Here is a 26,815-nt window from a genome sequence, read left to right on the forward strand (position 1 = left end):
GCTCTTTTGAGAAAGCGGGATTGCCTTTCAGGAAGCAGATACTTTCCCGCGAGGAAGTCTATGTTTGCATTGTAACTGTGCATGTGATTGCATCCAGGGACGCCTGGGAAGTGCTGTGAAAGCATTGTTTTTAACTTATAAGGTTTTATTGAGTTTTTGGGTAGATTCAGACTATTTTTCAAAATACGCCGGCCATCCACTTAATAAGTGGGCAGCCATTTGATAAATAAGGCAACAGATCAGCCAGCATTTCTCTCTCTTTTTCTGGCAGAACAGCGCAAAAAAGGAAAAAACAAAAAAAAAAAGGCAGCGATGTCTACGCGAGTAGCTATTCATGCCCGTGGCCAAGAGCTATAAAAGCATCACATGCCCTCACTCAGAGAGGAGGATCAGTTTTTGCAAGAAGGAGATGCTGCTGCAGAGTTCACCCGCAAAGAAGACGTTTGTCGGTGATGCCCATGACTGTCCCAAGTGTACCCGATGTCGCCAAGACCGAGTGCGCGAGTTCCCTCGCGAAGAAGTGCCTACGGAGCGTGTTTCCATCGCAACAAGCTGCTGTTTTTTTCTCTGTTTCAGCCCATAAACGTCGGAGACAGGGCTGATTTACGAGAAGGAACCCGAGAACGCACCTCTTTTGTGTGTAGTATTGGAAGAGAGGATTTTCTATGTAGAAGTCTCTTCCAGGAAATTGCTTTTTCAAGAACCGAGTTGCGTTTCGAGCGTCGAGACTTTGAAGGTAACGATTTCATGTTATGAACTCTGAGTATTTGTTTGCAGGTGTACTTCCTCTTAGCGAGGGAGTAGGAGCACAGGAAGGCATGAGCTTCTGCAGGAGAAAGCGCTCTGAGGAACTAAAGCCATATCAGCTCAAGGGTTTCGTACCCAAGTTTGGGAAGTAGATCCACGGATCGGAGAGTATAGTCTCTCGAGTTGTGATCCGGAAGTTGAGATTCTCAAGGAAGGACTTCACGTCCGAGAAAGCAGAGTTGTTCTGCGGAAAGAGAACTCTGGAACAGAGTCAGAAAAGAGTTGCAGGGATGCCATGCCCTGAGTCTGGAAGGTGAGACCCAGAGGCGAAAACCTTGATTCTCGAGAATTTGGAATAAGGAATGGAAGTTCCTTGAAGTCGAGGCTTCCGGGAACCATCAAGTCCTATTCCAGAACGAACGTGGTAATACGTTCGGTGCAAGTGCTTGTATAGACTTCTCCTGAGTAATAAAGATACTATTACGAGGGGGGGACCAACCCATCTTCTGGTCCCCAGTATTGTGTCGATCTTCTCACTCTCTATCTCTCTCTCTATCTATTTCTCTCTATATCCTCTGGCTTCAGCAATAAGTGATAAATTCTATTTATCCGAGTATATTTTATATTGTTATGCGCTCTCGTTTGTGACAATGGTATCAGAGCATGGTCTCCCCTCTTTCTCTGTAAAGGACGATTCTGGAAAGATACGGGAAGAAGCCATGACAAGTCAAGAGAGAAGTAAGCAGGTGGAACCCTAAGTCTTGCAAGGAAAAGCTCGCACAGTTGGCAAAAAAAAATCTCTGCAAGAAGTCGACACAAGACTTGGGATTCTCTCAGAGGGCGACGAGCATGATGCTCAAGAATCTAGAGAGTCCAAGGAGCAGAAGATACTTCAGAACCCAAAAAATATCCATGAATACCAATTCAGAAGCATAGCCAAGAAAACTCGTCTTTTCGGAAAGGATATGAAGGTCTTTAGAGCTCAGAACACTGCGGTCAAGTTTGATACGTTTGTCGGAAGGGAAGATGTCCCGAAAGCTACCGCTTTAATTCGACAGTTTGAAGTTGTCTTTGCAAATGGCAATTTCTTAGAAGCGTCGAAGGTGAGGCATGTGACTAAACACCTCAAGGGGGGTTGCAAGTACTTGGTGGTATACCAAAGCTCTGCAAGGAACTTACAACAAGACTTGGATTCAATTCAAGGCTGAATTTTCTGACAAATTTTTTTTCCTCTACGCTTTGAGGAAGGCATCCAAGAAGATTGGGATCGGTTTGCCCAATAGGAACACGAGCGAGTCAAAGCAAGTAGTGGTTTACTCTTGCCCAGGTAGCTCCACTCTTGATCCTCTCTGAGGAAGGAAAGATGAAGAAATTCAACGAAATGACTTTTGCCCGAATTTGTAAACGCATCTGTAAGATACTTTGCAGCAGATGGTGGAGTAAGCAATAAAAGTTGAAAGTGTACACCTTAGTGTACATAGAATCTAATCCCCGCAGTGGGAGGGGAACCATTGAACATAGAAACAACGAATTTTTGTTACCTCTCCTCGAAGGATACGTTGCTATCCGGAGAAAGTTTGGAGTAAGGGAATTCAATGTAACTCCTGAGTTTTTGAATAGAAGACCCTCAAACTTCAATGAGAGGGCAAGTCTGATCAAAGTTACATCTTTGAGGAAGTCACAAAGTGCATTTTCTTTTTTGCACAAGGAATGCATATGTCTAACCAGGTCTGATCAAAGTTACATCTTTGAGGAAGTCACAAAGTGCATTTTCTTTTTTGCACAAGGAATGCATATGTCTAACCAGGACTGATTGCTCTTGAGTGTTTATGAGAGTAGGGTTGAGTCAGAACATTGTTTTATACGATGAGCTTTTTTGCTTAACCATCCTGAAGGTCCATGATTGATCTGGTATCCGTTAAGTCTCGAACAAATCACCTGCTACTGCGGGTAGGACATTATGAAGGAACCATTACGAGTTTTCAAGAAAATAAAAGCTTTTATCAAGCTGGAGTAGCCTATGAGCCTATACCCCTTATCCGGTAAGGGAAGATATGGTAGTGCTTTTTGCACAAGTGAATGAACACTCTCTTTACGAGGGAAGGAACAAGCAATGACTACGGCCTATGCTCGAGGAATCCAAGGATTGAAATCCAAGTTTATTTGATGAGTGGGTTTTGCTCTAAGATCGAGCCAAGGGATCATCAGGTGAGCGTCTTCGCTCTAAAGATCTTACGAAGGGAAGGCAATTTCCCAGGTTTACCAAAACTCTAACACAGCTTAAGAATTATGTACACCTTTGGGTACATGGATAACACACGAAGGTGCAGACCTATACCAAGGTGAGTCATCTACCAGTCGAATTTTTTTTTCTGTTGAACGGAATAAGAAGAACCAACTTCCTTTTCACAAACTGAACGGGAGTTTGTTATACTCTCTTGAGCGCCTTTTTGTGCGCAAGGATATTCTGACACAAGAATCTCTATTTCAGATATGTTCGGTAGAAGAAATTTGAGTTTCTCTACGGAGAAGAGGTTTTCTGATGGTCGTTGATCATTGAGTACGCTATGTGCTTTTATCATTACAATAGCAACTTTTGGTTGCGGTATATATTTCCCCATGAGCAAGTCAAGTAGCATTTACACGCTGCTGCAATAAATTCGAACTATTATGTTCGTAAGAGTAAAACTCGCCAACCATTTTAAAATGGTAAGACTTACCCTAACCACATATGGGAGAACATCATTGAAATCTACAGTGGGTTCGCCCTTAAGTCGGCCGAGTTTGAACTTATGTTCACAGAATGGTATGGCTAGATGTTTTATCTACCTAAGATTTTGCGAGCAGTCCTAGATGCTTGCTAAGTAACTTAATGATTTCCGCAAGAAAAAGACGCAGGCAGGCGTAAAGAAAACACTGCAGGTAGTAACAACCTGGTGGAGGAAAAACGCGGAAAGACGTGCGGCAATGCACAAGGGATCTTCGGATCAAAACAATTGGCCTACCCAAAGCAAAGGCCCATAATAAGAACTTACTTTGGTAAGATGGCACACTTTGTCTGCCACAGGAAGATTCACGTGAGCTTAATGCTCTTGAGATTCCCTATGTGGGAGGATACAAGAGGTTGAATAATAGCGCAAGATTAATCCCCAGGACTAATAGCGCAAGATTATGCGCAAGCACACACACCTAGTTTGACTTCTAGGAGGATAACTCTTCTCAAGAATGGGAAGGCGGAATTGACATAACAGATTTTCGGAGAAGGAAACTTCCGATTTGTTGGAAAGACGCGAATGACGAGTTCTTACATGGCTTGTAAGTTTGATGATTGGTGAAGGATATCCTCGAGGTACTAGAGGAAGGACACGAACCGGTAAGGTAAGTATAGAATTACTGAATTTTTGTTTAATTTACTTTTTGAGTTCTCTTTTCAGAAAGGACTAGCTCAACTCACCATTGAGCAAGATTTGGAATCTTTCCGGTTTCTCCCCGGCAATTCAGTTGGACCTCTACAGTTGAGGACAACTGTTTATAAGTGAGAGGGATGTTGCTAAATTGGCTTTATCTGACAGAAAAATAATTCTAAATGAATTATTTGATTTATAAGTGAAAGGGTTTTCTCGCTTGGTTACACCAAGGAAAAATAATTCTAAATGAATTATTGGAATTTTAAGTGAGAGGGTTTTTCTCAATGGAGACATCCGAGTACAAAGTATTCCTAGTGCATCATTCAAAGTAATGACGGGAGCACTGAGAACGGGAATATATGGAAGGCCACCAGGAACGGGTACTTCTGATGCGTCACATCGGATGGGTGACATGGAGCATCGGGAAGAAGTATCCGACCATTCGAGAACGAACATCTCTGATGCGTCATAGGATGGGTGATATTAGAGCATCGTGAAGGAGATTGTACCGTAAGTTTGGTAGGAAGTGACTAGGTGATGGGTATTCCTGATGCGCACAAGGTGGGTGACGGATGCATCGGAAAGGGGATATCCATAGTCGAGAGGAAATTCCAAACTGTGTTAGAATTGTGCACAAGGAAAAGCAAGCACTTGAATGAAGATGAATGAAGATGGGTCCAAAGGAAACTTTGAGGAAAAACAGATGCTTTTTTGAGAAAGCGGGATTACCTTTGGAAAAGCAGATGCTTTCCCGCGAGGAAGTCTCTGTCTGCATTGCAACTGTGCATGTGATTGTATCCAGGGACACCTGGGAAGTGCTGTGAAAGCATTGTTTTTAACTTATAAGGTTTTATTGAGTTTTTGGGCAGAGTTCAGACTATTTTTAAAAATACGCCGGCCGTCCACTTAATAAGTGGCCAGCCATTTGATAAATAAGGCAGCAGATCAACCAACATTTTCTCTCTCTTTTTCTGGTAGAACAGTGCAAAAAAAAAAAACAAAAAAAAGGCCGCGATCTCTACGCGAGCAGCTATTCGTGCTCGTGGCCAGGAGCTATAAAAGCATCACATGCCCTCACTCAGAGAGGAGGATCAGTTTTTGCAAGAAAGAGATGTTGCTGCAGAGTTCACCTGCAAAGAAGACGTTTGCCAGTGATGCCCATGCTGTCCAAGTGTACCCGATGTCGCCAAGACCCAGTGCGTGAGTTCCCTTGCAAAGAAGTGCCTACGGAGCGTGTTTCCATCGCGACAAGCTGCTGTTTTTTTCTCTGTTTTCAGCCCATAAACGTCATAGATGGGGCTGATTTACGAGAAGGAACCCGAGAACACACCTCTTTTGCGTGTAGGATTGGAAGAAAGGATTTTCTATGCAGAAATCTCTTCCGGGAAATTGCTTTTTCAAGAACCGAGTTGCGTTTCGAGCGTCAAGACTTTGAAGGTAATGATTTTCATGTTATGAACTCGGAGTATTTGTTTGCAGGTGTACTTCCTCTTAGTGAGGGAGCAGGAGCAGAGGAAGGCATGAGCCTCTGCAGGAGAAAGTGCTGTGAGGAACTAGAGCCAGATCAGCCCAAGGGTTTCGTACCCAAGTTTGGGAAGTAGATCCACGGATCGGAGAGAGGTAGCCTCTCTAGTTGTGATCCGGAAGTTGAGATTCTCAAAGAAGGACTTCACGTCCGAGAAAGCAAAGTTGTTCTGCGGGAAGAGGACTCTGGAACAGAGTCAGAAAAGAGTTGCAGGGATGCCATGCCCTGAGTCTGGAAGGTGAAATCCAGAGGCAAGAACCTTGATTCTCGAGAATTTGGAATGCGGAACGGAAGTTCCTTGGAATAGGGCTTTGCCTTAGGAATAGCAAGCCGAGGCTTCAGGGAACCATCAAGTCTTATTCTAGAACGAACGTGGTAATACGTTCGGTTCAAGTGCTTGTATAGACTTCTCCTCGGTAATAAAGATACTATTACGGGGGGGGACCAGCCATCTTCTGGTCCCCAGTATTGTGTCGATCTTCTCACTCTCTATCTCTCTCTCTATCTATTTCTCTCTATATCCTCTAGCTTCAGTATTAAGTGATAAATTCTATTTTATCCGAGTATATTTTAAATTGTTATGCGCTCCCGTTTGTGACATAGTCTATTCGAAGAATGAAGAGGAGCATAGGTGTCACTTGACCATTGTGTCTGAAGAGCTGCGCAGTCACAGGCTACTTGTCAATCCTAAGAAAAGTGAATTCTTCTTGGAAGAGATCCACTTTCTTGGCCACATAGTCTCACAGGATGGTGTCAGAATGGATCCCGCAAAGGTAGAAGCTATTAATTAAGACATGGCCAAACTTGACGACTGTGCACGATGTCAGAAGCTTCTTGGGATTGTGTTCCTACTATAGAAGGTTTATCAGGAATTTTGCAGAGATGGCATTACCTCTTCATGCTTTTCAAAAGAAAGAGGTCACTTTCAGATGGACCCAAAAAGAGATTTCAGCTTTTAGTTTCTTAAAGGATAAGTTGACTTCAGATCCAGTAATTGTTTTGCCAGATCTCAGGAACTCATTTGTGGTCCAGTGTGACGCATGTGGCAGTAGCATCGGAGCAATGCTAATGCAAGACGGACGGGTAGTAGCTTATGAAAGCCGAATTTTCAAAAGGGCCAAAGAAGACTATGCAAGTCTATGAGAAAGAGCTCTTGGCCGTGATTCATGCGCTTTCTAGCTGGAAGCACTACCTCTTAGGTGCTGATTTTGTTGTCCAAACAGACCATCAGACCTTGCGATACTTCTTGACACAGTCAAAGCTATCCGAAAAGCATATGCGATGGGCAAACATTCTTTCTATGTTCCACTTCCAGATTATGCATGTGGAAGGCAAGAAGAATGTTGTGGCTGATGCGTTATTAAGGAATCCACAAATTTCAGTTGCGTCAATTCCTTATCATCATGAGTTGGATGACATGAAGGAAAAATATGCTACTGATGAAGATTTTGTGAGGATCTTTGAACAGTTACAAGAGTGGCAACATCATGAGCACTACCTCCTCAGAGATGATTTTATGATGATGCATGGCAGACTTTGTGTCACTAGGCCATTGCAACATAAGTTCATGGAAGAGAGTCATGACCCACCGTATGCAGGGCATCGTGGTATTGATGCGACACTTAAAGTGGTCAAGGCATTCTTCTATTGGCCTACCTTGAGGAGAGATGTGGATACCTTTGTGCGAGCATGCCTGAATGCTAAAAGGTCAAGTTTGACAGGCAAAAGGCACCAGGGTTGTTACAACCACTGCCGATTCCGGATAAGCCATGGAAAAGCATTGCTATGGACTTTATCTTTGATCTTCCAAGAACACCGGCAGGGAATGATGGTATATGGACCATTATCTACAGGTTCAGCAAGCAGGCCCATTTTATCCCTGTTAAGAAGAAGATAAAATCTGATCAGATGGCACGCTTAGTCATGTACAATGTATTTAAGTACCATGATAAGCCACAATCAATTGTCAATGATCGTGATCCTCGCATGATAAGTTTGTTCTGGAGAGGATTGTTTGAGAACATGGGCACTACGCTCAAGTTCTCGTCTTCGTTTCATCGACAAACTGATGGACAGTCAGAAGAGGCTAATCCTACAAGATCTGCTGAAATGCTATGTGTCAGATAAAAAGGGCAAGTGGGAACAATATTTGCCAATGCTTGAGTATACGTACAATAATACGGTGCATTTGTCCACTGGCAAGGCACCTTTCGAGATTGTTGAAGGCGGCAAAAAAGTTCCTCCCATTTTGCATACAAAGGACAAGATCTTTGAGGCAGATCGATATGTTGAGAACATGGATGAGATATACAAGAAAATTAAGTTGCCTTGCAGAAGACTCAGGCAAAGCAGAAAAAGGGTACTGATCATCACTGTCGTGGATTGTTGTTATCACTTGGTGACTGGGTTCTGTTAAGGTTCAACAAGGCAAGGTTAAGGAAGATGAACGGCAAGGAACGGTTGTTTCCTAAGCTTAGCATGCATTACTATGGGCCTTTTCAAGTGCTTGACAAGATCAGGGATATGGCTTACAGGCTGAAATTGGCTGATGCGTGGAAGATTCATAATGCGTTTCACATGAGTCTTCTAAGACCCTTCGTGGGTGATGTGCCAAAAGGTATGCGAGATGAGGATCAGCCACAAGGTGAGGAACTTGATGAGATCCTAGTACCTGAGCAAGTTTTGGCACATAAGGATAGAAAAGTTAAAGGACAGGTTGTAAGACGCTACTTGGTGACGTTCAAGAACTATCCACCTATGGATGCAAAGTGGACGGAAGAGCTTGAACTGTCAGAGTCACCAAATGTATTGCAACTTTACCTTGAAGCCTTTGGATTACAGCCTACCTATGCCTGTCACCAGCGTGTGACTACTATCTATCCTTTTTGTTGATTTCTTTCTTATAATTTATTTACTTTCACTTTTTGGAAACACCCCTCGGGAAATCTAATTGCCCTGCATTGCATAGTTAGTGTGGAACTGTTCAGAGGGAGTCCAGGCCTAAGGGCAAGAGAGCACTAAGGTTGGACAAGGACTATGGTTAGCCAAAGTAGAATCCTTTGCTACAGAGGCTACATTTCAGTTTTGGGTGTGGCTGTAGTGTACAAAGGGGGTCAGATGACCTAGAAAGATACAATGGCAGTATCTCCTAAAATTTAGGGAATTGCTACTTTGCGACCTGAAAATGTGTTTGCGTCATTACCTCCGGAATGACAAGGGGAACGTTTTCTTACTTTGCCGTGAAGTCAACTGGGCAACCGATTGGGAGATTTTTAGGTGGCAACCCCGAAACGGGAAATAGGCTGTAAATGTGCCAAGTGGCACATTTCTGTGCACTTTCCTCATGCATGAAGAAGTGGCGCTGAATTTGAAGGGAGGAGGGGCTGATTTGCAGTTTTTGTCACAGGTTAAGAGCTACAGAGTGCTTCCTTTCCGTCTTATATACAGTGCGGTGCCAAAAGTGATGCACTGCACGCTACGCACTGCCCTCTCTCTCCCCTATGGCAGTATGTTATGCCCCTCTAGTGGGCTTTTCAATTGACCAATGTACAGTTGTGTGGGTTCATGCGCGATTGCCAAGGCAAGAGCCTCTTGCACAGGTACTGGACTAGCTAGCGGCTAATCGCCCCGCAAGTACAAGTGAATTCGGAGAGGTTTCACGCCAGAAATCTTGTCCAATTCAAAGGGCAAGTAGCCCTACAGGTGCAGGAGCTCGAGGACTTGCTACAGATGCGACCGGCACGCGAAACGGAGCCCGAGACAGTAAATTACAGCCAGCTGTGTAGTTTTGCAGGTTTAGGGTTTTGGCCCTAAACCCCTAATTACCCCAGGAGGTTCGGGGACACGAGGGGACCGCTGTACAGGTGATCTGGCGCATTTTCGGGGCCGAAAACAGAGAATTCAGCGTGCTGCAGATTCTCGCCAGATTTTGCAAAGTGCCCGTATGCGTCGGGAGAGTCAGTCAATGCGAGGGAATACTGACTGTGAAGTGTCCTAGTACAGTTATGCTGCCGAAATCGAGCCAGAACAGTTGAAATTCAGCCAAGCTTGTGCGGGGCAGCTTGTAGCGAACCACAGCGTTTATTCCCTCTTTTAAACAATAAAGAAACACCGAAAGGGGCGCCTAAGTTAGGGGCCAATCTGGTGTCGGTCTTCTCATACAGGTGCAATCTAGCAGCCTGTATCCCTTTCCCCTTTTGTTGTGTCTTGAAAGTACAAGTAAAGTGGGCGGCAAATTAAATGGGTGAAAGCAAATAAGGTTAAAGTCTAAAGTCTACCGCCCTTTTTGAAAGTAAAGGCCGGTTTCATGGTTCCATCGCCGGGATTAAATCACTTTTTCCCATAGAAGTGAGCCTTGGTCAGGTTGGGCTTGAAGACACAGGGGATCATAGACCAGACACAGGGAATTGCAATTATGGCTGACAGACCAGATGATGTGACTGAAGAGGTTTCCTCTTCATAGGGTCAACAGACACATGAAGTGGGTGAGTCTTCAAGACCACCACAGACGGATGATGATATATTCAGGACCCAGTTGGCTACTGTTGTGGCTATGTTCACACAAGTAATGCAGAACCCAAGGTTTTTAGCCTTTCTGCAACCTCCTCTTTCGTCTCAGCAAGTTGGGTCACTAGATCATACTCAAAAGCCTGTTAAGGCTCGAGCACAGGTGATTGATACTGCAGAGTCAATGGAAACACCTGTACACTTGACGGAGAACATGCAGTCTCCACAACCTGTGCCTAAGGTGCAAGAACAGGTGGTTGAGATGCCAGTCTTTCAAGCTGTACTAGTTCAGTCAGCCACTTTTCAGCAGCCTATAGCTAGTTCTAATGGGCAGGGAAGCAACCTACAAGCTATGCAACAAGTCTTCCAACCACCTTCAGTACACCCTGGCTATTTTGGAGGTGGATCGGTATTCCAGAGCATGGCTGGTCATGCACCTGGAAATCAGTTTTACACGCCAGGAACAGTGTTCGGGGGTGCTAAAACGATGATGCCTAACCCCATGTATGGTGTCACGGGCATGCTACCAGGGTTTCAAAGCACTCAGGGCCAATTTGGGATGTCACCGGCAAATTTTGGTATGGCTGGAATTACAAATCAGCATCCAAATATGGCATTTCCAGGTCAACTTAATTGCGGTCAGGAAACACAAATGAACCCTAACAGTGTTCCCATGTTTCAATCACTTCCATATGACAACTTAATGCCGCTGGAGAGGCCAACTCCGTACAAAGAAGGTGGCAAAGGTGTGACATTCACGACCTTTACAGGGTTTGATGACAGGAAGAAGGCTCTCTCATTCCTCCAGCAGTTTGACAAGGCCTATGCCGGGGGAAACTTTACAAAGGCTTCAAAGGTCCGCAAGGCAACCACTTTCTTGACAGGGAATGCGGGACAATGGTGGACAACTTTATTGCTGCAAGGGCAAGCTCCGTCCACATGGATTTACTTCAAGCAGATTTTTGTAGCAGCATGGTTATCTGATGACTTTGAAGCAGATGTCATGACAGAATGGCACCAGCTTAATGCTACCACTTGCAAGAATCTGGATGACTACAATCGGAATTTTTGGAAGCTCTACTTCCAGTAACTTCCTATAGGTTTGTGCCATTGACAGAACAGATTGAAAAATACTGTTGTGGCCTACCCAAAGGATTGAGAAAGTACTGCACGAAGACCAAAGTCACTACTTTGACGCAGGCAATGGTTTGCTCAAGGGAGAAGATTGTGAATTCAATACTGGCGTCAAGGAAGGATCGGCCAAGAAAAATTCAGCGAAGAAGCACGTTCCCAATGAGGTTCCTAAAGGGACTCAAGAGCCAGCCAATGCAGGGAAAGGCAAAGCTACGGCTGAGTCAGAAAAGGGACCAACAAAGAAATGGAAAAGACGTTTTCTTCGCAAGTCGGAAGAGCAAAAGAAAGTCCTGAGGTAAGAGAACAAATGCTTCATTTGTGAGCAGCCTGGCCACATTGCTTACAATTGTCCTACAAAGAAAAGGCCAACTGATTCTGAAGACAAGGAGGACAAGAAAGGAAAGAAGCCCATGGCTGGTCTAGTGCCAGATATGGTGGACCCACCAGCCAAATTCAGATGCAAGTGAGCTTTGCAGAGCATGGGGAAAGGTCAAGGATCAAACAGTCCTTATCTTCTTTGATCCAGGTACCAAAGCCAACTTCATTTCCCCAGAATTGGCTTCCAAGTTGGGAATCAGACCTGAAGAGGCAGGTTTGGCATGTCCTGGCCATACAGAGGATGTGACACCCATCATCGGAAAGTTGCGCCTACATATCCAGTCCTATGTAGATGCTGAAGAATTTTACATCATGCCACTCGACGGATGTGATGTGTTGTTAGGTATTCCTTGGTTATTTGTACAGGGAATCATGGATGCCTACAACAAAAAGATCATTGTACAGAGCAGGGGAAAGACTCACATTCTGGATGTAAAGCTTAAAGGGGAGTCTATTCCAACTGTAACAGCTTCTGCTATTACTTCTGTAATGAAAAAGCATCTTTCTGCGTACTTGGTTTTTGCACGTGAAGTGTCAGATCGTGATGAATCAAATTTATCTGTGCTAGATAAAGAAAGGTCAATGTTTTTACAACACTATAGTGACTGTTTTTCCGATTCATTCCCGTCTCAATTACCGCCAAAGAGACCCGAGGACCATGCGATAGATTTGGTGCCAGGCAGTAGCCCACCAAATAAGCCTCCGTACAAGGTTAGTGCGGCTCAGCAGAAAGAGATAATGGGCCAGGTACAGGAGTTGTTAGAAAAGGGGCTGATTCAGCCCAGTTCATCCCCATTCTCTTCTCCAGTGTTGTTGGTGCTAAAAAAGGATGGCTCATGGCGTATGTGCATCGACTACCGTGCACTGAACAAGAATACCATCAAGAATAGGTTCCCTATACCTAGAATTGATGATATTCTTGACAAATTAGAAGGAGCAGCTATGTTTAGTAGGATAGATCTAAAGAGTGGGTACCATCAGATCCGCATTAGATCAGAGGATATGCACAAGACTACTTTTAGAACGACGTTTGGCCTTTACGAATTTTTAGTGATGCCCTTTGGTCTCACAAATGCTCCTGCTACGTTCAATAGGATGATGGACAGAATTTTCCGTCCACACCAACAGTTTGTGGGTACATTCTTTGATGACATGATAGTCTACTCAAAGAATGAAGAGGAGCATAGGCATCACTTGGCCATTGTGTTCAAAGAGCTACACAGTCATAGGTTGCTCATCAATGCAAAGAAAAGTGATTTTTTTCTAGAAGAGATTCATTTTCTCAGACACATTGTCTCAAAGGATGGTGTCAGAATGGATCCTGCTAAAGTTGAAGCGATCAAATCATGGCCAGATTTGAAGACAGTGCACGGTGTCCGAAGTTTCTTGGGATTATTACAGAAGGTTTATCCGGAATTTCGTTGAGATTGCTTCACCTTTACATGCTCTTCAAAAGAAGGCAGTCACCTTTAGATGGACACAGAAAGAGATTTTAGATTTTAATCTCTTAAAGGAAAAGATGACTTCAGATCCAGTCATTGTGTTGCCAGATCTTAGGAAGTCATTTGTGGTCTAGTGCGACGCCTGCGGTAGTAGCATTGGTGCAGTGCTAATGCAAGATGGCAGGGTAGTAGCCTATGAGAGTAGAATCTTGCAAGGGCTAGAAAAGACTATGCAAGTCTATGAAAAAGAACTGCAGGCCATGATTCATGCGCTCTTAAGTTGGAAACACTACCTGCTAGGTGCAGACTTTGTTGTCCAAACGGACCATCAGACCTTGCGATACTTCTTGACACAGGCAAAGTTATCTGAGAAGCATATGCGATGGGCAAATATCTTGTCCATGTTCCACTTTCAGATTGTACATGTGGAAGGCAAGAAGAACGTTGTGGCTGATGCCTTGTCAAGGAAGCCACAAATTTCAGCTGTGTCAATTCCTTATCATCATGAACTTGATGATATGAGGGAACAGTATGCAAATGATGAAAATTTTGCAAGGGTCTTCGAGCAGCTAATGGATGGACAACGTCATGAACACTATCTTCTCAAAAGATGGGTTCATGATGATGCATGGCAAATTGTGTGTCACAAAGCCATTGCGACGCAAAGTTATGGAAGAGAGTCATGTCCCACCGTATGCAGGGCATCGTGGAATCGATGCTACAGTTAAAGCGGTTGAGACATTCTTCTATTGGCCTACATTGAGAAGAGATGTGGATGCCTTTGTGCGAGAATGCCTAATTTGCCAGAAGGTCAAGTTTGACAAGCAAAAGGCACCAGGGTTATTGCAACCACTACCTATTCCAGATAAACCATGGGAAAGTATTGCTATGGATTTTATCTTTGATCTTCCGAGAACGCAGACAGGAAACGATGGTATTTGGACCATCATTTGCAGATTCAGCAAACATGCTCATTTTATTCCTGTCAAGAAGAAGATAAAGCCAGATCAGATGGCACGCTTGTTTATGAGCAATATTTTCAAGTATCATGGCATGCCACAGTCGATTGTTAGCGACCGTGATCCACGCATTACAAGTTTGTTCTGAAGAGGCTTGTTTGAGAATATGGGCACAACGCTCAAATTCTCTTCGTCATTTCATCCTCAAACAGATGGGCAGGCAGAAGAGGCAAATTCTATTGTCCTAGATCTACTAAAGTGCTATGTGTCTGAGCATAAAGGAAAGTGGGAGCTGTATTTGCCATTGGTGGAGTATGCATACAATAATACAGTGCATTCATCAACTGGGAAGGCACCTTTTGAGATAGTTGAAGGTGGCAAGAAAGTTCCTCCCATACTGCATACAAAGGACAAGATATTTGAAGCAGATAAGTATGTTCAGGACATGGATGAAATGTACAAGAAGGTCAAAGTGGCCTTGGAAAAGACTCAGGCAAAGCAAAAGACTCAGGCTGATCGTCACCGTCGTGAAGTGGTATTTTCACTTGGTGATTGGGTGCTTCTACGCTTTGAAAAGGCAAGGTTAAAGAAGATGAAGGGCAAGGAAAGACTATTTCCAAAGCTCAGCATGCGTTACTATGGGCCTTCTCAAGTATGCGACATAATTAGTGATGTTGCATATAGGCTGAAATTGCCTGAGAGTTGGAAGATTCACAATGTGTTTCATGTGAGTCTTCTCAGACCCTATGTGGGTGATGTGCCAGAGGATATGCCAGCTGAAGATCAGTCGAAAGTCGAGGAACTTGACGAGATCTTGGTCCTGGAACAGATTTTGGCACCTAAAGAAAGAAAAGTGAAAGGCAAGGTTGCTAGGCGTTACTTGGTAAAGTTCAGAAACTATCCACCAATGGATGCTAAGTGGATGGAAGAAGGTGAACTTGCAGAGGCACCAACTGTGTTATCACTTTACCTTGAAGCCTTCGATTTGCAACCTACCTTGACCCCTTGAGTTTCAAAGCTACATGGATTGTCAATGTGACAAAAATTAAGTACATGGTATTTAAAGTGAGCTCAAATAAAATACCTGTTACATGAATGTTAGAGCTGTACAGATTGTCAGTTTTGCAATGGCTCTTATGGAATGTCCAAAAGTTTGGTTAGTGCTATAGAAGTGAGTATTTCTTGTTAGTTTGTCAAGGATACAATAATTGCTTCTATTAAAGGGTACATGTGTAACTGCATTCTTAAACTGTCGGTTTGGGTATGCTCGAAAGTGTTACTGGGCCCAACGTGTACTATAAGACAGTGGAAAAATGTGTGCCTACCATTTTGTCATTGGAAAGTTAGTGACACAAAGCAATGGCAGAGTGCGAAGCTACCACTATGTCATTGGGACAGGGTTCACACGCAGGCAATACATGTGTCGACGAGGTCTTGAATAGACCAGGGTTGACAATGAGCATGTATGTGCCGTACATGTGTCGACAGGTGTTGAATACATCAGTGTTGACTGTGAGCATGTACGACATAGATGCAAACGAGGACGTTTGAGATTTCAAGAGGGGGGTATGTCACCAGCGTGTGACTACTATCTATCCTTTTTGTTGATTTCTTTCTTATTATTTATTTACTTTCACTTTTTGGAAACACCCCTCGGGAAATCTAACTGCCCTGCATTGCATAGCTAGTGTGGAACTGTTCAGAGGGAGTCCAAGCCTGAGGGCAAGAGAGCACTAAGGTTGGACAAGGACTATGGTTAGCCGAAGTGGGGTCATTGACTAGCCAAAGTGGAATCCTTTGCTACAGAGGCTACATTTCAGTTTTGGGTGTGGCTGCAGTGTACAAAGGGGGTCAGATGACCTAGAAAGATACAATGGCAGTATCTCCTAAAATTTAGGGAATTGCTACTTTGCGACCTGAAAATGTGTTTGCGTCATTACCTCCGGAATAACAAGGGGAACGTTTTCTTACTCTGCCGTGAAGTCAACTGGGCAACCGATTGGGAGATTTTTAGGTGGCAACCCCGAAACGGGAAATAGGCTGTAAATGTGCCAAGTGGCACATTTCTGTGCACTTTCCTCATGCATGAAGAAGTGGCGCTGAATTTGAAGGGAGGGGGGGCTGATTTGCAGTTTTTGTCACAGGTTAAGAGCTACAGAGTGCTTCCTTTCCCTCTTATATACAGTGCGGTGCCAAAAGTGATGCCCTGCACGCTACGCACTGCCCTCTCTCTCCCCTATGGCAGTATGTTATGCCCCTCTAGTGGGCTTTTCAATTGACCAATGTACAGTTGTGTGGGTTCATGCGCGATTGCCAAGGCAAGAGCCTCTTGCACAGGTACTGGACTAGCTAGCGGCTAATCCCCCCGCAAGTACAGGTGAATTCGGAGAGGTTTCACGCCAGAAATCTCGTCCAATTCAAAGGGCAAGTAGCCCTACAGGTGCAGGAGATCGAGGACTTGCTACAAATGCGACCGGCACGCGAAACGGAGCCCGAGACAGTAAATTACGGACCCTAATACCCCCAGGAGGTTCGGGGACGTGAGGGGACCGCTGTACAGGTGATCTGGTGCATTTTCAGGGCTGAAAACAGAGAATTCAGCGTGCTGCAGATTCTCGCCAGGTTTTGCAAAGTGCCCGTATGCGTCGGGAGAGTCAGTCAATGCATGGGAATACTGACTGTGAAGTGTCCTAGTACAGTTATGCTGCCGAAATCGGGCCGGAACAGTTGAAATTCAGCCAAGCTTGTGCGGGGCAGCTTGTAGGGAACCACAACGTTTATTCCCTCTTTTAAACAATAAAGAAATACCAAAAGGGGCGCCTAAGTTAGGGGCCAATCTGGTGTCAGTCTTCTCATACAGGTGCAATCTAGCAGCCTGTATCCCTTTCCCCTTTTGTTGTGTCTTGAAAGTACAGGTAAAGTGGGCAACAAATTAGATGGGTGAAAGCAAATAAGGTTTAAGTCTAAAGTCTACCGCCCTTTTTGAAAGTACAGGCCGGTTTCAAAGCCCCAACCCAATGTGTGCAAAGGAGGGGTAATGATAGAGCTAGCACATCAAATGTACATATGAATTCAGTGTAATAGATGGAAATGACAAAAGTATGAAGGTCTCATTGAGTCATTTGTATCTATGCGTAACGACCTTTCTTGCAGATACATGCCATGATAAAAGAGTGCTAACAACACAAGATCATCAGTGGCGTGTATTTATGGTATGCAATCGAGGACGTTTGCGATTTCAAGAGGGGGGTGTGTCACAAGGACGTGGCAACTGTTAACCATGTCAAGAGGACGTGGGAACCCGTCGCACTTAGCAAGTTGATAGATACTAGGAAGTGAACTCAATAAAGCCATAAATCCAAGGTGGGGTCACCAAAGGGTTAGGGTTAGGGTGAGGGTTAGGGTTTCAATAGAATTAGGGTGTGAGTCCTGCTTATTTTAATTCTTTATGTCACTTGGGGCCCCATCGGACGGGTCCCCATAAGTTGGGAGGACTTCTTTTGTTACTTGTTCCTCTTAGGGTTGAGGCCCCTTGGCCAGCATCTGTAAGTTGGCTCCATTCTTTAGGCTTTGACACGTCCGCAGTTTGTTACATCTCCCCTTCTTGAAAGAGAGTAATCGTCCGCGATTACAACATATCTGCAAAACAACTCAAGTTAGCTCAAAAATTTTCGAGGGACAATCAGTTTGCTCTTTTTATTAAGGAGTTAGCTTCTCTTTTCTACTCTTTTGATCAAGGAGTTGCCTTCTCCTTTCGGCTGTTTTGATCAAGGAGTTAGCTTCTCCTTTCTGCTCTTTTGATCAAGGAGTTAGCTTCTCCTTTCGTCCAAATCGGAACTCTTGATATTCCGGCGTAGTAAAATTAGCCACCACACCCAAACCGTACTGATCTTCCACGGGTGTCTTGATGCACTAAAACTACATACTCAGGTAATCTCATCCAATCAGGAATATTCAGTAGTTGGCACATCACAATGCAACACAAATGCTTACATATGCATATTACAAGACATAGAAACATAAAGTCGCCGATGAACACTCCTCCCGCATAACCTAACAAGGTCCGGGCCCGGAGATATTCAATGACTCCCTCATCACTCCTCCGGCATAACCTAAAAAGTTCCGGGCCGGGAGATATAGAGGCCTTTTACAACCAAACGCCCCCCAGACCGCAGCCTGCGTCGTTTGGAGGTGCTGAGAGTAACCACCACTGCTCAGACTTCTTAATACTCCTCCCGCATAACCATCCCAGTTCGGGCCGGGAGTCAAAAACAACAATACTCCCCCCCCATAAATAACCACAAAGGGTCCGGGCCATGAGTAAAAACAGCACTTTTCAATCATTCAATTCTCCCCCTCTCGGCCATGAGTAAAAACGACACTTTTCAATCATTCAATACTCTCCCTGCAAATAACCACAAGGGTCCGGGCCATGAGTATGAACAAGCATTCTCAAACATCATTTCTCACTACTCCACCTGGGAGTAAAATCACCAATCCTTAGAACTAGTATTAAAACCAGAGTCAAACAATTCAAATCGGCACAAAGACAGGTTCAAAACAGATACCATCCATTTCAAACAAATTCCAAACAAGTTCTCAAACAGATTTCAAACCTAAAAAGCAATCTCGACATCAGTCGAGCTCGAAAAGTCGACCGACTTTCCATCCTAGAACCTGCACCAAAAATTAGGGTTAGGTTCATTCCATAAGGTCGTAGCCGAGCACAGCATGGTCCATCAGCTCTTGGACAGACAGTGTTTCTTTGGCGGCGATGGTAGTCCCAAGAGATAGCAATCACACCGAACCTCCAAGGTTATCAACTCGAGAAGAGACATCTACTGAGAGATGTCCAAGATATAATCTGCTAGGGTTTCCATGGCAAGCATTTCAGGATACCCACTCTGCCAGAAGTTGCACTCCGATGTCAAAAACCATATAACTTCGGGCAAAAAAATTTCTTGACAGCTTGCCAAGTCCTTGGAAGTGTGCGGCTTGGTAGCCATAGACATCTGCATGGTACTGTCTCTGAGAAAAACACTAGCTCGAAACAAATCTTGGATCCTTCTCTTGCAAGTGATCTTAATGGCTTATGCCTTGTAAGACATGAGCGGTGAAGACGGGAGCGCGCCCGATGCGCGATGAAGTAAGAATGGGAGTGGCTAATAGGTTCGGGATGGAGGGCGAAGATACCTCAAATCAAATTCCAATAGCTCTGTATGCTCTTTTGTAGGACCGGTATGCTTTCAGAAAAGCATACCCCTGATGCTTTGATACCACTGTCACAAGACGGACACCACGTGCCAATAGAGAAGAACAAACTAAACAGACTTTTAGCACTTCAATAACAATTGAACTGAAAGAGAGAGAGAGAGACGACACGCAACACGGAGTGGCGGAATTCTACCCTAGAGAGTATTGGCCCCAAACCTTGGCGCCCCTTCCGGTATTTCTTTATATTGCATCACCACAGTACAAGTCGTTACTCCAGACTCTGCACCTTCGCCAAGAAGCATGCCAAAGAATGAGCCCTAACCTCATATTTAAAGGCCCTTGGCCTAAAAAGCAATTACAGTGAAAAGCCTTCTAACTCAAAAGCATCTGGTCCAAAAGCAAAGCCAAAAAGCTGCCAGCGTAAATCACGAAAATCCGTACATCTGCCACGTCATCAGCCAACGCAAAACGCGGAAATCAGTACAACCTGCCACGTCATCATGCCAGCACAATTTTCGGAAATCAGCCACGTCATCAGTTTTTGTGTGTGTGCGGGTCCTGCTTTATTTTGATTCTTAATGTCACTTGGGGCCCCATCGGACGGGGTCCCCATAAGTTGGGAGGACTTCTTCTGTTACTTGTTCTTCTTAAGGTTGAGGCCCCTTGGCCGGCATCTGTAAGTTGGCTCCATTCTTTAGGCTTTGACACGTCAACAATTTGTTACACATACCATGGTACTTAAATACATTGTACATCAACAAGCGTGCCATCTGATCATATTTGATCTTCTTCCTGACAGGGATAAAATGGGCCTGCTTGCTAAACCTGCGGATAATGGTCCATATACCATCATTCCCTGTTGGCGTTCTTGGAAGATCAAAGATAAAGTCCATAGCAATGCTTTCCCATGGCTTATCCCGAATCGGCAGTGGTTGTAAAAGCCCTGGTGCCTTTTACCTGTCAAACTTGACATTTTGGCTAATCATGCATGCTCACACAAAGGCATCCACATCTCTCCTCAAGGTAGGCCAATAGAAGAATGTCCATACCGCTTTAACTGTCGCATCAATACCACGATGCCCTGCATACGGTGGGAAATGGCTCTCTTCCATGACCTTATGTCGCAATGACCTAGTGACACAAAGTCTGTCATGCATCATCATCAAATCATCTCTGAGGAGGTAGTGCTCATGATGTTGTCCCTCTTGCAACGGTTCAAAAATCCTCGCACAATCTTTATCAGTAGCATATTGTTCCTTCATGTCATCTAGCTCATGATGATAAGGAATTGACACGGCTTAAATTTGTGGCTTCCTTGATAATGCATGAGTCACAACATTCTTCTTTGCCTTCCACGTGCCTAATCTGAAGTGAAACATAGAAAGAATGTTTGCCCATCGCATATGCTTTTCGGATTGCTTTGACTGTGTCAAGAAGTATCGCAAGGTCTGATGGTCTGTTTGGACAACAAATCAGCACCTAAAAGGTAGTGCTTCCAACTAGAAAGCGCATGAATCACAGCCAAGAGCTCTTTCTCATAGACTTGCATAGTCTTTTCTGGCCCTTGCAAAATTCGGCTTTCATAAGCTACAACCCGTCCGTCTTGCATTAGCACTGCTCCGATGCTACTGCCACACGCGTCACACTGGACCACAAATGACTTCCTGAGATCTGGCAAAATAATTACTAGATCTGAAGTCAACTTTTCCTTTAAGAGACTAAAAGCTGAAATCTCTTTTTGGCTCCATCTAAAAGTGACCTCTTTCTTTTGCAAAGCGTGAAGACGTGATACTATCTCTGCAAAATTCCTTATAAACCTTCTATAGTAGGACACAATCCCAAGAAGATTCTCACATCGTGCACAGTCTTCAAGTCTCGCCATGTCTTAATAGCTTCGACCTTTGAGGGATCCATTCTGACACCATCCTTTGAAACTAAGTGGCCAAGAAAGTGGATCTCTTCCAGGAAGAATTCACTTTTCTTAGGATTGACAAGTAGCTTGTGATTGCGCAACTCTTCGAACACAATGGTCAAGTGACGCCTATGCTCCTCTTCATTCTTTAAATAGACTATCATGTCATCGAAGAAATTGTTGATGCGAGCGGAAAATCCGGTACATCATTCTGTTGAACATGGTAGGAGCATTTGTTAGCCCAAACGGCATCACTAGAAACTCATAAAGACCAAAAGTCGTTCTAAACGCAGTCTTGTGCACATCCTCTGGCCTTATACGAATCTGATGGTACTCACACGTAAGGTCTATTCTGTTGAAAATTGCAACACCCTCTAAACAATCGAGAATATCATCAATCCTTGGAATAGGAAACCTATTCTTCTTATTCAACGCACGGTAATCAATACACATGAGCCATGAGCCATCCTTTTTCTGTACTAGGAGCACTAGGGAGCAAAAGGGTGAAGAACTAGGCTGAATCAGCCCCTTCTCTAGTAACTCCTCAACCTCGCCCATAATCTCTTTCTGGCTGCACCGCACTAACTCTGTAGGGAGGTCTATTTGGTGGGCTACACCCTGGCACCAAATCTATCCGATGGTCCTCATGTCTCTCTGACAGAAATTACGACAGTAATCAATCAGAAAAACAGTCACTAAACTCTTGCAAAAATGCTGACCTTTCTCTATCTAACACAGATAAATTTGATTGACAATTATATGAGACATCACGTGCAAAAATCAAGTACAAAGAAAGATGATTCTTTATTACAAAAGTGATAGCCGAAGCGGATACAATAGGGACAGACTCCCCTTTGAGCTTTACATCCAAAACATGAGTTTTGCCCCTATGCTGAAAGGTGATCGTCTTACCGAAGTCATCCAGCACCCCATGTACTCTGAACATCCACGGAATTCCAAGTAGCGCATTGCACCCTTTCAATGGCATGATATAAAATTCTTATGTGTCTACATATGATTGAATATGCAGACGCAGCTTTCCAATAATGGGAGTAACACACTCTGAGTGGCCAGAACATGCCAACCCTGCCTCTGTCGTGTACCCCATCCCATCACTTCAGCTCTGATGCCCAGCTACATGGTTAACTCTGGTGAGATAAAGTTTGCTTTGGCACCTGGATCAAAGAAGATGAGTGCCGTTTGATCTCTAACATTACCCCATGCTCTGCATAACTCGCTGGCATCTGTACTAGGCATGTCACCCACGATATCCGACACCAAACCTGCCATGGGTTTAGGCTTCTTGCCTTTCTTGTCCTCTTTATCATCTGAGTCAGCTGGTCTTTTCTTTTGTGGACAATTGGTAGCAAAGTGACCAGGCTGCTCGCATATAAAGCATTTGTTTTCAGCCATTAAGACCTTCTTTTCCTCAAGCGACTTACACACAAAAGGCTTCCTTTTCTGTTTCTTTGCATGCACTCTGTAATGGAATTTGCCTATTCAATTTGAGAATAGCGGAATTTAATGAGAGTACTTTCAAGAAATGATTTTGTGAGCATAGCGGGTAGACATAATTGAAGATAGCAACATAATCATAGCAATTAGTTAACTTGGCATAGACAATACTTTTGCAAGAGAGAGAGTTTAGAGAACATGACAACAATTGAGGACCGGATTTATGTGGAGCCGGTCCCCCCTCCAATAGGCATTTGTATTATGATTTCTCCCATAAAGAGAGACTTGTTACAATACAGTCTTTGTGTTCCTTGTGACCTAGGTGATGCCATGAAGATGGAAGGCTTCATGCACCACAAACATAACATAAACTTGAAGAAAGCTTTAACTATCCCAAGCCTCAGTCCCAAGACCTCAAACACCTTCGAAGGTGGAGAGAGCTAGCAGGGAATGAGGGTAGGGAAGAGGAAGAAGAAACATTTCGTAGGAGAAAGAATTAGTTCCTCACTTATCATACTCTTGTTGCTAGCATACATAATAGCATAGTAATGAAGAAGAAGGATATGGCAAGCTTAAGCATTGAAGCATGGCTCTTGGTTGGATTTGCACTCCATAGCCAAGAGTGTTGGTGTAGGCTCTCAACCTCTACTTGCTTGGAGAGGGAGCTCTTGCACTTTGCATATTACACAATGAGAGTGCTTGTGAGTGTGTGTGGGTGAGTATACCCCCTAGGCACCCCCCTAGCTTTCTTGGGTCGACCCCCCCTTGTAGCTCATGCCTGAAGCTCATTGGACCCTTCCAGGCCTAGCCAATCACAAGCAAGAGCCATTACAAGCAACATGGGTAGCCTTGGGACAAGTGTCCCCCTTTCCCCTTTGAGAGAGAGGACTTGATAAATGCTAAAACAATTAGATAATTCATGTAATTTATCATTGGACCCCTTTAAAGCCTAGCCAATAGGCTTCAAGCAACACATGAAGGTAACATGGGTAGGGGCCTGACATGTGTCCTTGCTGCCTCTTCAAGTTGGGCTTCCCTTGTGTGTGTGAGTGGGTGTTCTCTCTCTAGCCCCTAGGAAAAGGGCTCGCCCCCCCCTCTTGTAGGAATGCTTTTGACTTTTAGGTGATCAAGCACCTTACTCACCAAGCTTGACAAAGCACTTGAACTAGGGGGTGTTCCCACAAGCATCTCAAGCAAGCTTCTCAAGGCACCTCAAGTACTTTAATCATGCAGCAAGTCAAGCACCTCAAGCATGGAGCCAGTCAAGCACCTCAAGCATCTTAATCAAGCACCTCAAGCATGAAAAACACCTCAAGCATGACAAGCACCTCAAGCATGACAAGCACCTCGAGCTTGGGCCGGGTTCCCACCTCAAGCTCAGCCCTAGCTTACTTAAGGTCAAAGAACTTTTACACACATTTATTGGAGGTCTTCAATGAAGCTAACCCTAAGGTCTTATGCTCCATTGGTTAGCCTTGCTCTTTGATAGACCGTCTCCCTTTTGGGCCCCTTTACCATTGGCCCCGTGTTGAGATAGATCTATAAGCACATACCTATATCTTAACACTTGTTCCCGTTTATTCTCCCACATTAAGTGATCAATTTAATATGAGAAAATCATTTGGGTTAGTTAGATATTAGATTTTATGACATTACCTCTCTCTTAAAATCATAGTCGTCCTCGACTATGAGGTAGAAAAGATAAAGTCTTAGTCATTAGTCAATCGTACTTAGCGGGTAAAGGATCCCTTTTTACCCTATGACATCTTTCCAAGATGGATGACTAATCCATTTGGTGCTTGGGAGACATAGCTGCCACAAGCATGTCTGCTCTTTGGTCCATTTTATTCTCCGAAAGTAGAGTGACAAATTCTACTTGGTGTTTGAGAGACGTCGTCATCACAAACATGATTCTAAGCATGCATACTAGTTAAATTTTGTGCACAATTAAAAAGAGGACTAGTCATATAAGACAAAAACATGAGTTATTTAAAAGAAATTTGTACATTTGCTTACTCTAATGTAGCATTGTAAGCATTGACAAGGTTCATACTATCCTTAAGTTGTACTCCTTGCATCCATTTAGCATCTTCAAAAGGATAATTTTTGAACTTAATAAGATACCGTCGGATAATCTTACCATGTCGTAGTACCTTGTCTTCATGCCGAAGGATAGCTTCGGGTTGTAGCACCTCTTCTTGGTCTTCAACTTCGGGAGGGTCTTCAATAATTGGTTCAATTGGTGGCTCTCCTTTGTCGGGCTTAAGTAAGCTTACATGAAAGGCATTGTGTATAAGCCAATGGTTGGGCAACTTGAGTTGATAAGCCGTCTCATTGATAGGCTTCAAGATTTGGAAAGGACCATAGTATCTTTTTGCTAGTTTAGCATAATACTTTTGATGGCCCGTAGGATTTTTGCCCGTCGTTTGCCTTAATCGAGCCTTAGGAAACTTGAGTAAGACCCAATCATTTTCTTTGAACATTAAGGCTCTTCTGTGCTTATCAGCAGCAGCTTTTTGCCTTTGTTGAGAGATGGCTATAGCCTCCCTAATCTTTTGAAAAGATTCTTGTAGGTCACGGCTATACTCATCGGCGGCGAAGATTTTCCCATGTACTTTCAGTAGCAAGGGACTTTTAGGTCTTCCTTCTATGATCTCGAAAGGTGCTTTGCCCGTAGAAGTATGTACAGTATTATTGTAGGCATACTCTACTAGCGGTAAATACTTTTCCCATTGTGAGCGTTGATCTACTTCGGTAACATAAGTCTTGAGTAGATCGAGTATCGTAAGATTGGCTATCTCACTTTGGCCATCCGTTTGTGGGTGATAGGCATAAGAGAAATTCAATCTTGTTCCTAGATTTTCAAAGAGACCTTTCCAGAAATTACTGGTCATTCTAGGATCTCTATCTGACACGATGGATGTGGGTAATCCATGGTGTTTGAAAATCTGAGATATGAAGAGAGTTGCCATTTGATGTGCCTTAATAGTCTTTTTGACAGGAATAAAATGTGCTTGCTTGCTAAACCTGTCGACTATTGTCCATATTCCTGTATTCCCATGGATAGACTTGGGTAATCCAAAGATGAAATCCATGGATATACTCTCCCATGGTGAATTTGGAATAGGCAATGGCTGGAGTAATCCAGGTTGCTTCCCTCTATCATACTTGGTCTTTTGGCATACTACACATTTTGAAACATACTCTTGTATGTCCACTTTCATGGTAGGCCAATAGAAATACGTCTCTACTCCTCGGAGAGTAGGTTGAATACCTCTATGCCCTGCATATGGAGAAGCATGGGATTCATACATAACCTTCTCACGAAGGGAATGGGTAACACATAGCCTATTGCCGTGAAGAAGATAACCATCTTGCAAGGTGAATGGTTCCTCTTTCTTCCCCAAAGCAAGGGCTGATATTATGTCTCTAAAGTCACGGTTAGTAGCATACTCATCTATCATAGAGGATAGATCATTGTGAGTAGCTATAGACACCGCATTAACTTTTGGTCGTCGTGAAAGTGCATCGGCAACTTGATTGTGCTTACCAGCTATGTGAGCAATATGAAAATTAAATTGCGAAAGAAAATTTGCCCACCTCATTTGTTTGTCAGAAAGCTTGGTTTGCGTCATGAAATACTTGAGACTTTGGTGGTCGGTTCGTAGGATAAATGGAGTCCCCAATAGGTAGTGCTTCCATGTGTCTAGGGCATGTAGAACAGCTAAAAACTCTTTCTCATAAATGCCCAAGACTCGTTCATCACCATTGAGCCTTCGGCTCTCATATGCTATGGCATGCCCTTCTTGAAGCAAAACCGCTCCAAGGCAATCACCACAAGCATCACATTGGACCTCAAAGGGCTTTGAGAGATCCGGAAGCACGAGGACTGGTTGGGATGTAAGCTTCTCTTTGAGTTTTTCAAAAGCATTTTGCTCCTTAGCAGTCCATACAAACTTAACGTTCTTCTTGGTTAAGTCGTGTAGTGGTCCTGCCACTTGAGAGAATTTTGCTATGAAACGTCTATAGTATGCACACATACCAATAAAGCTTCTTAGCTCATGTAGATTCCTTGGGTTAGGCCATGATTTTATTACCTCTAACTTTGATGGATCCATACGAATACCATCGTGAGA

At 43.9% G+C, this 26,815-nt stretch overlaps 1 protein-coding gene across 2 annotated transcripts in view; it reads right to left on the reverse strand.

Moving 5' to 3' along the window:
- Positions 1 to 26,815, reverse strand: part of PDIL5-1 (PDI-like 5-1) — a 142,858-nt gene that overhangs the window by 86,463 nt on the left and 29,580 nt on the right. Inside the window, exon 4 of one of the 2 annotated variants that reach the window (XM_086490236.1) lies at positions 22,138 to 22,720. The exons of the other annotated variant lie outside the window; for it this stretch is intronic. Within the exon in view, the coding sequence (XP_086346362.1) occupies positions 22,359 to 22,720 (362 nt within the window). The 3' untranslated portion in view covers positions 22,138 to 22,358. Of the gene's footprint in view, positions 1 to 22,137; positions 22,721 to 26,815 lie in introns of those variants that run through there. 2 annotated transcript variants of the gene reach the window in all.

Source organism: Adiantum capillus-veneris, chromosome 19 (assembly GCF_014529385.1).
Source record: "Adiantum capillus-veneris isolate H3 chromosome 19, ASM1452938v2, whole genome shotgun sequence".
NCBI classification, from domain to species: Eukaryota; Viridiplantae; Streptophyta; class Polypodiopsida; order Polypodiales; family Pteridaceae; genus Adiantum; species Adiantum capillus-veneris.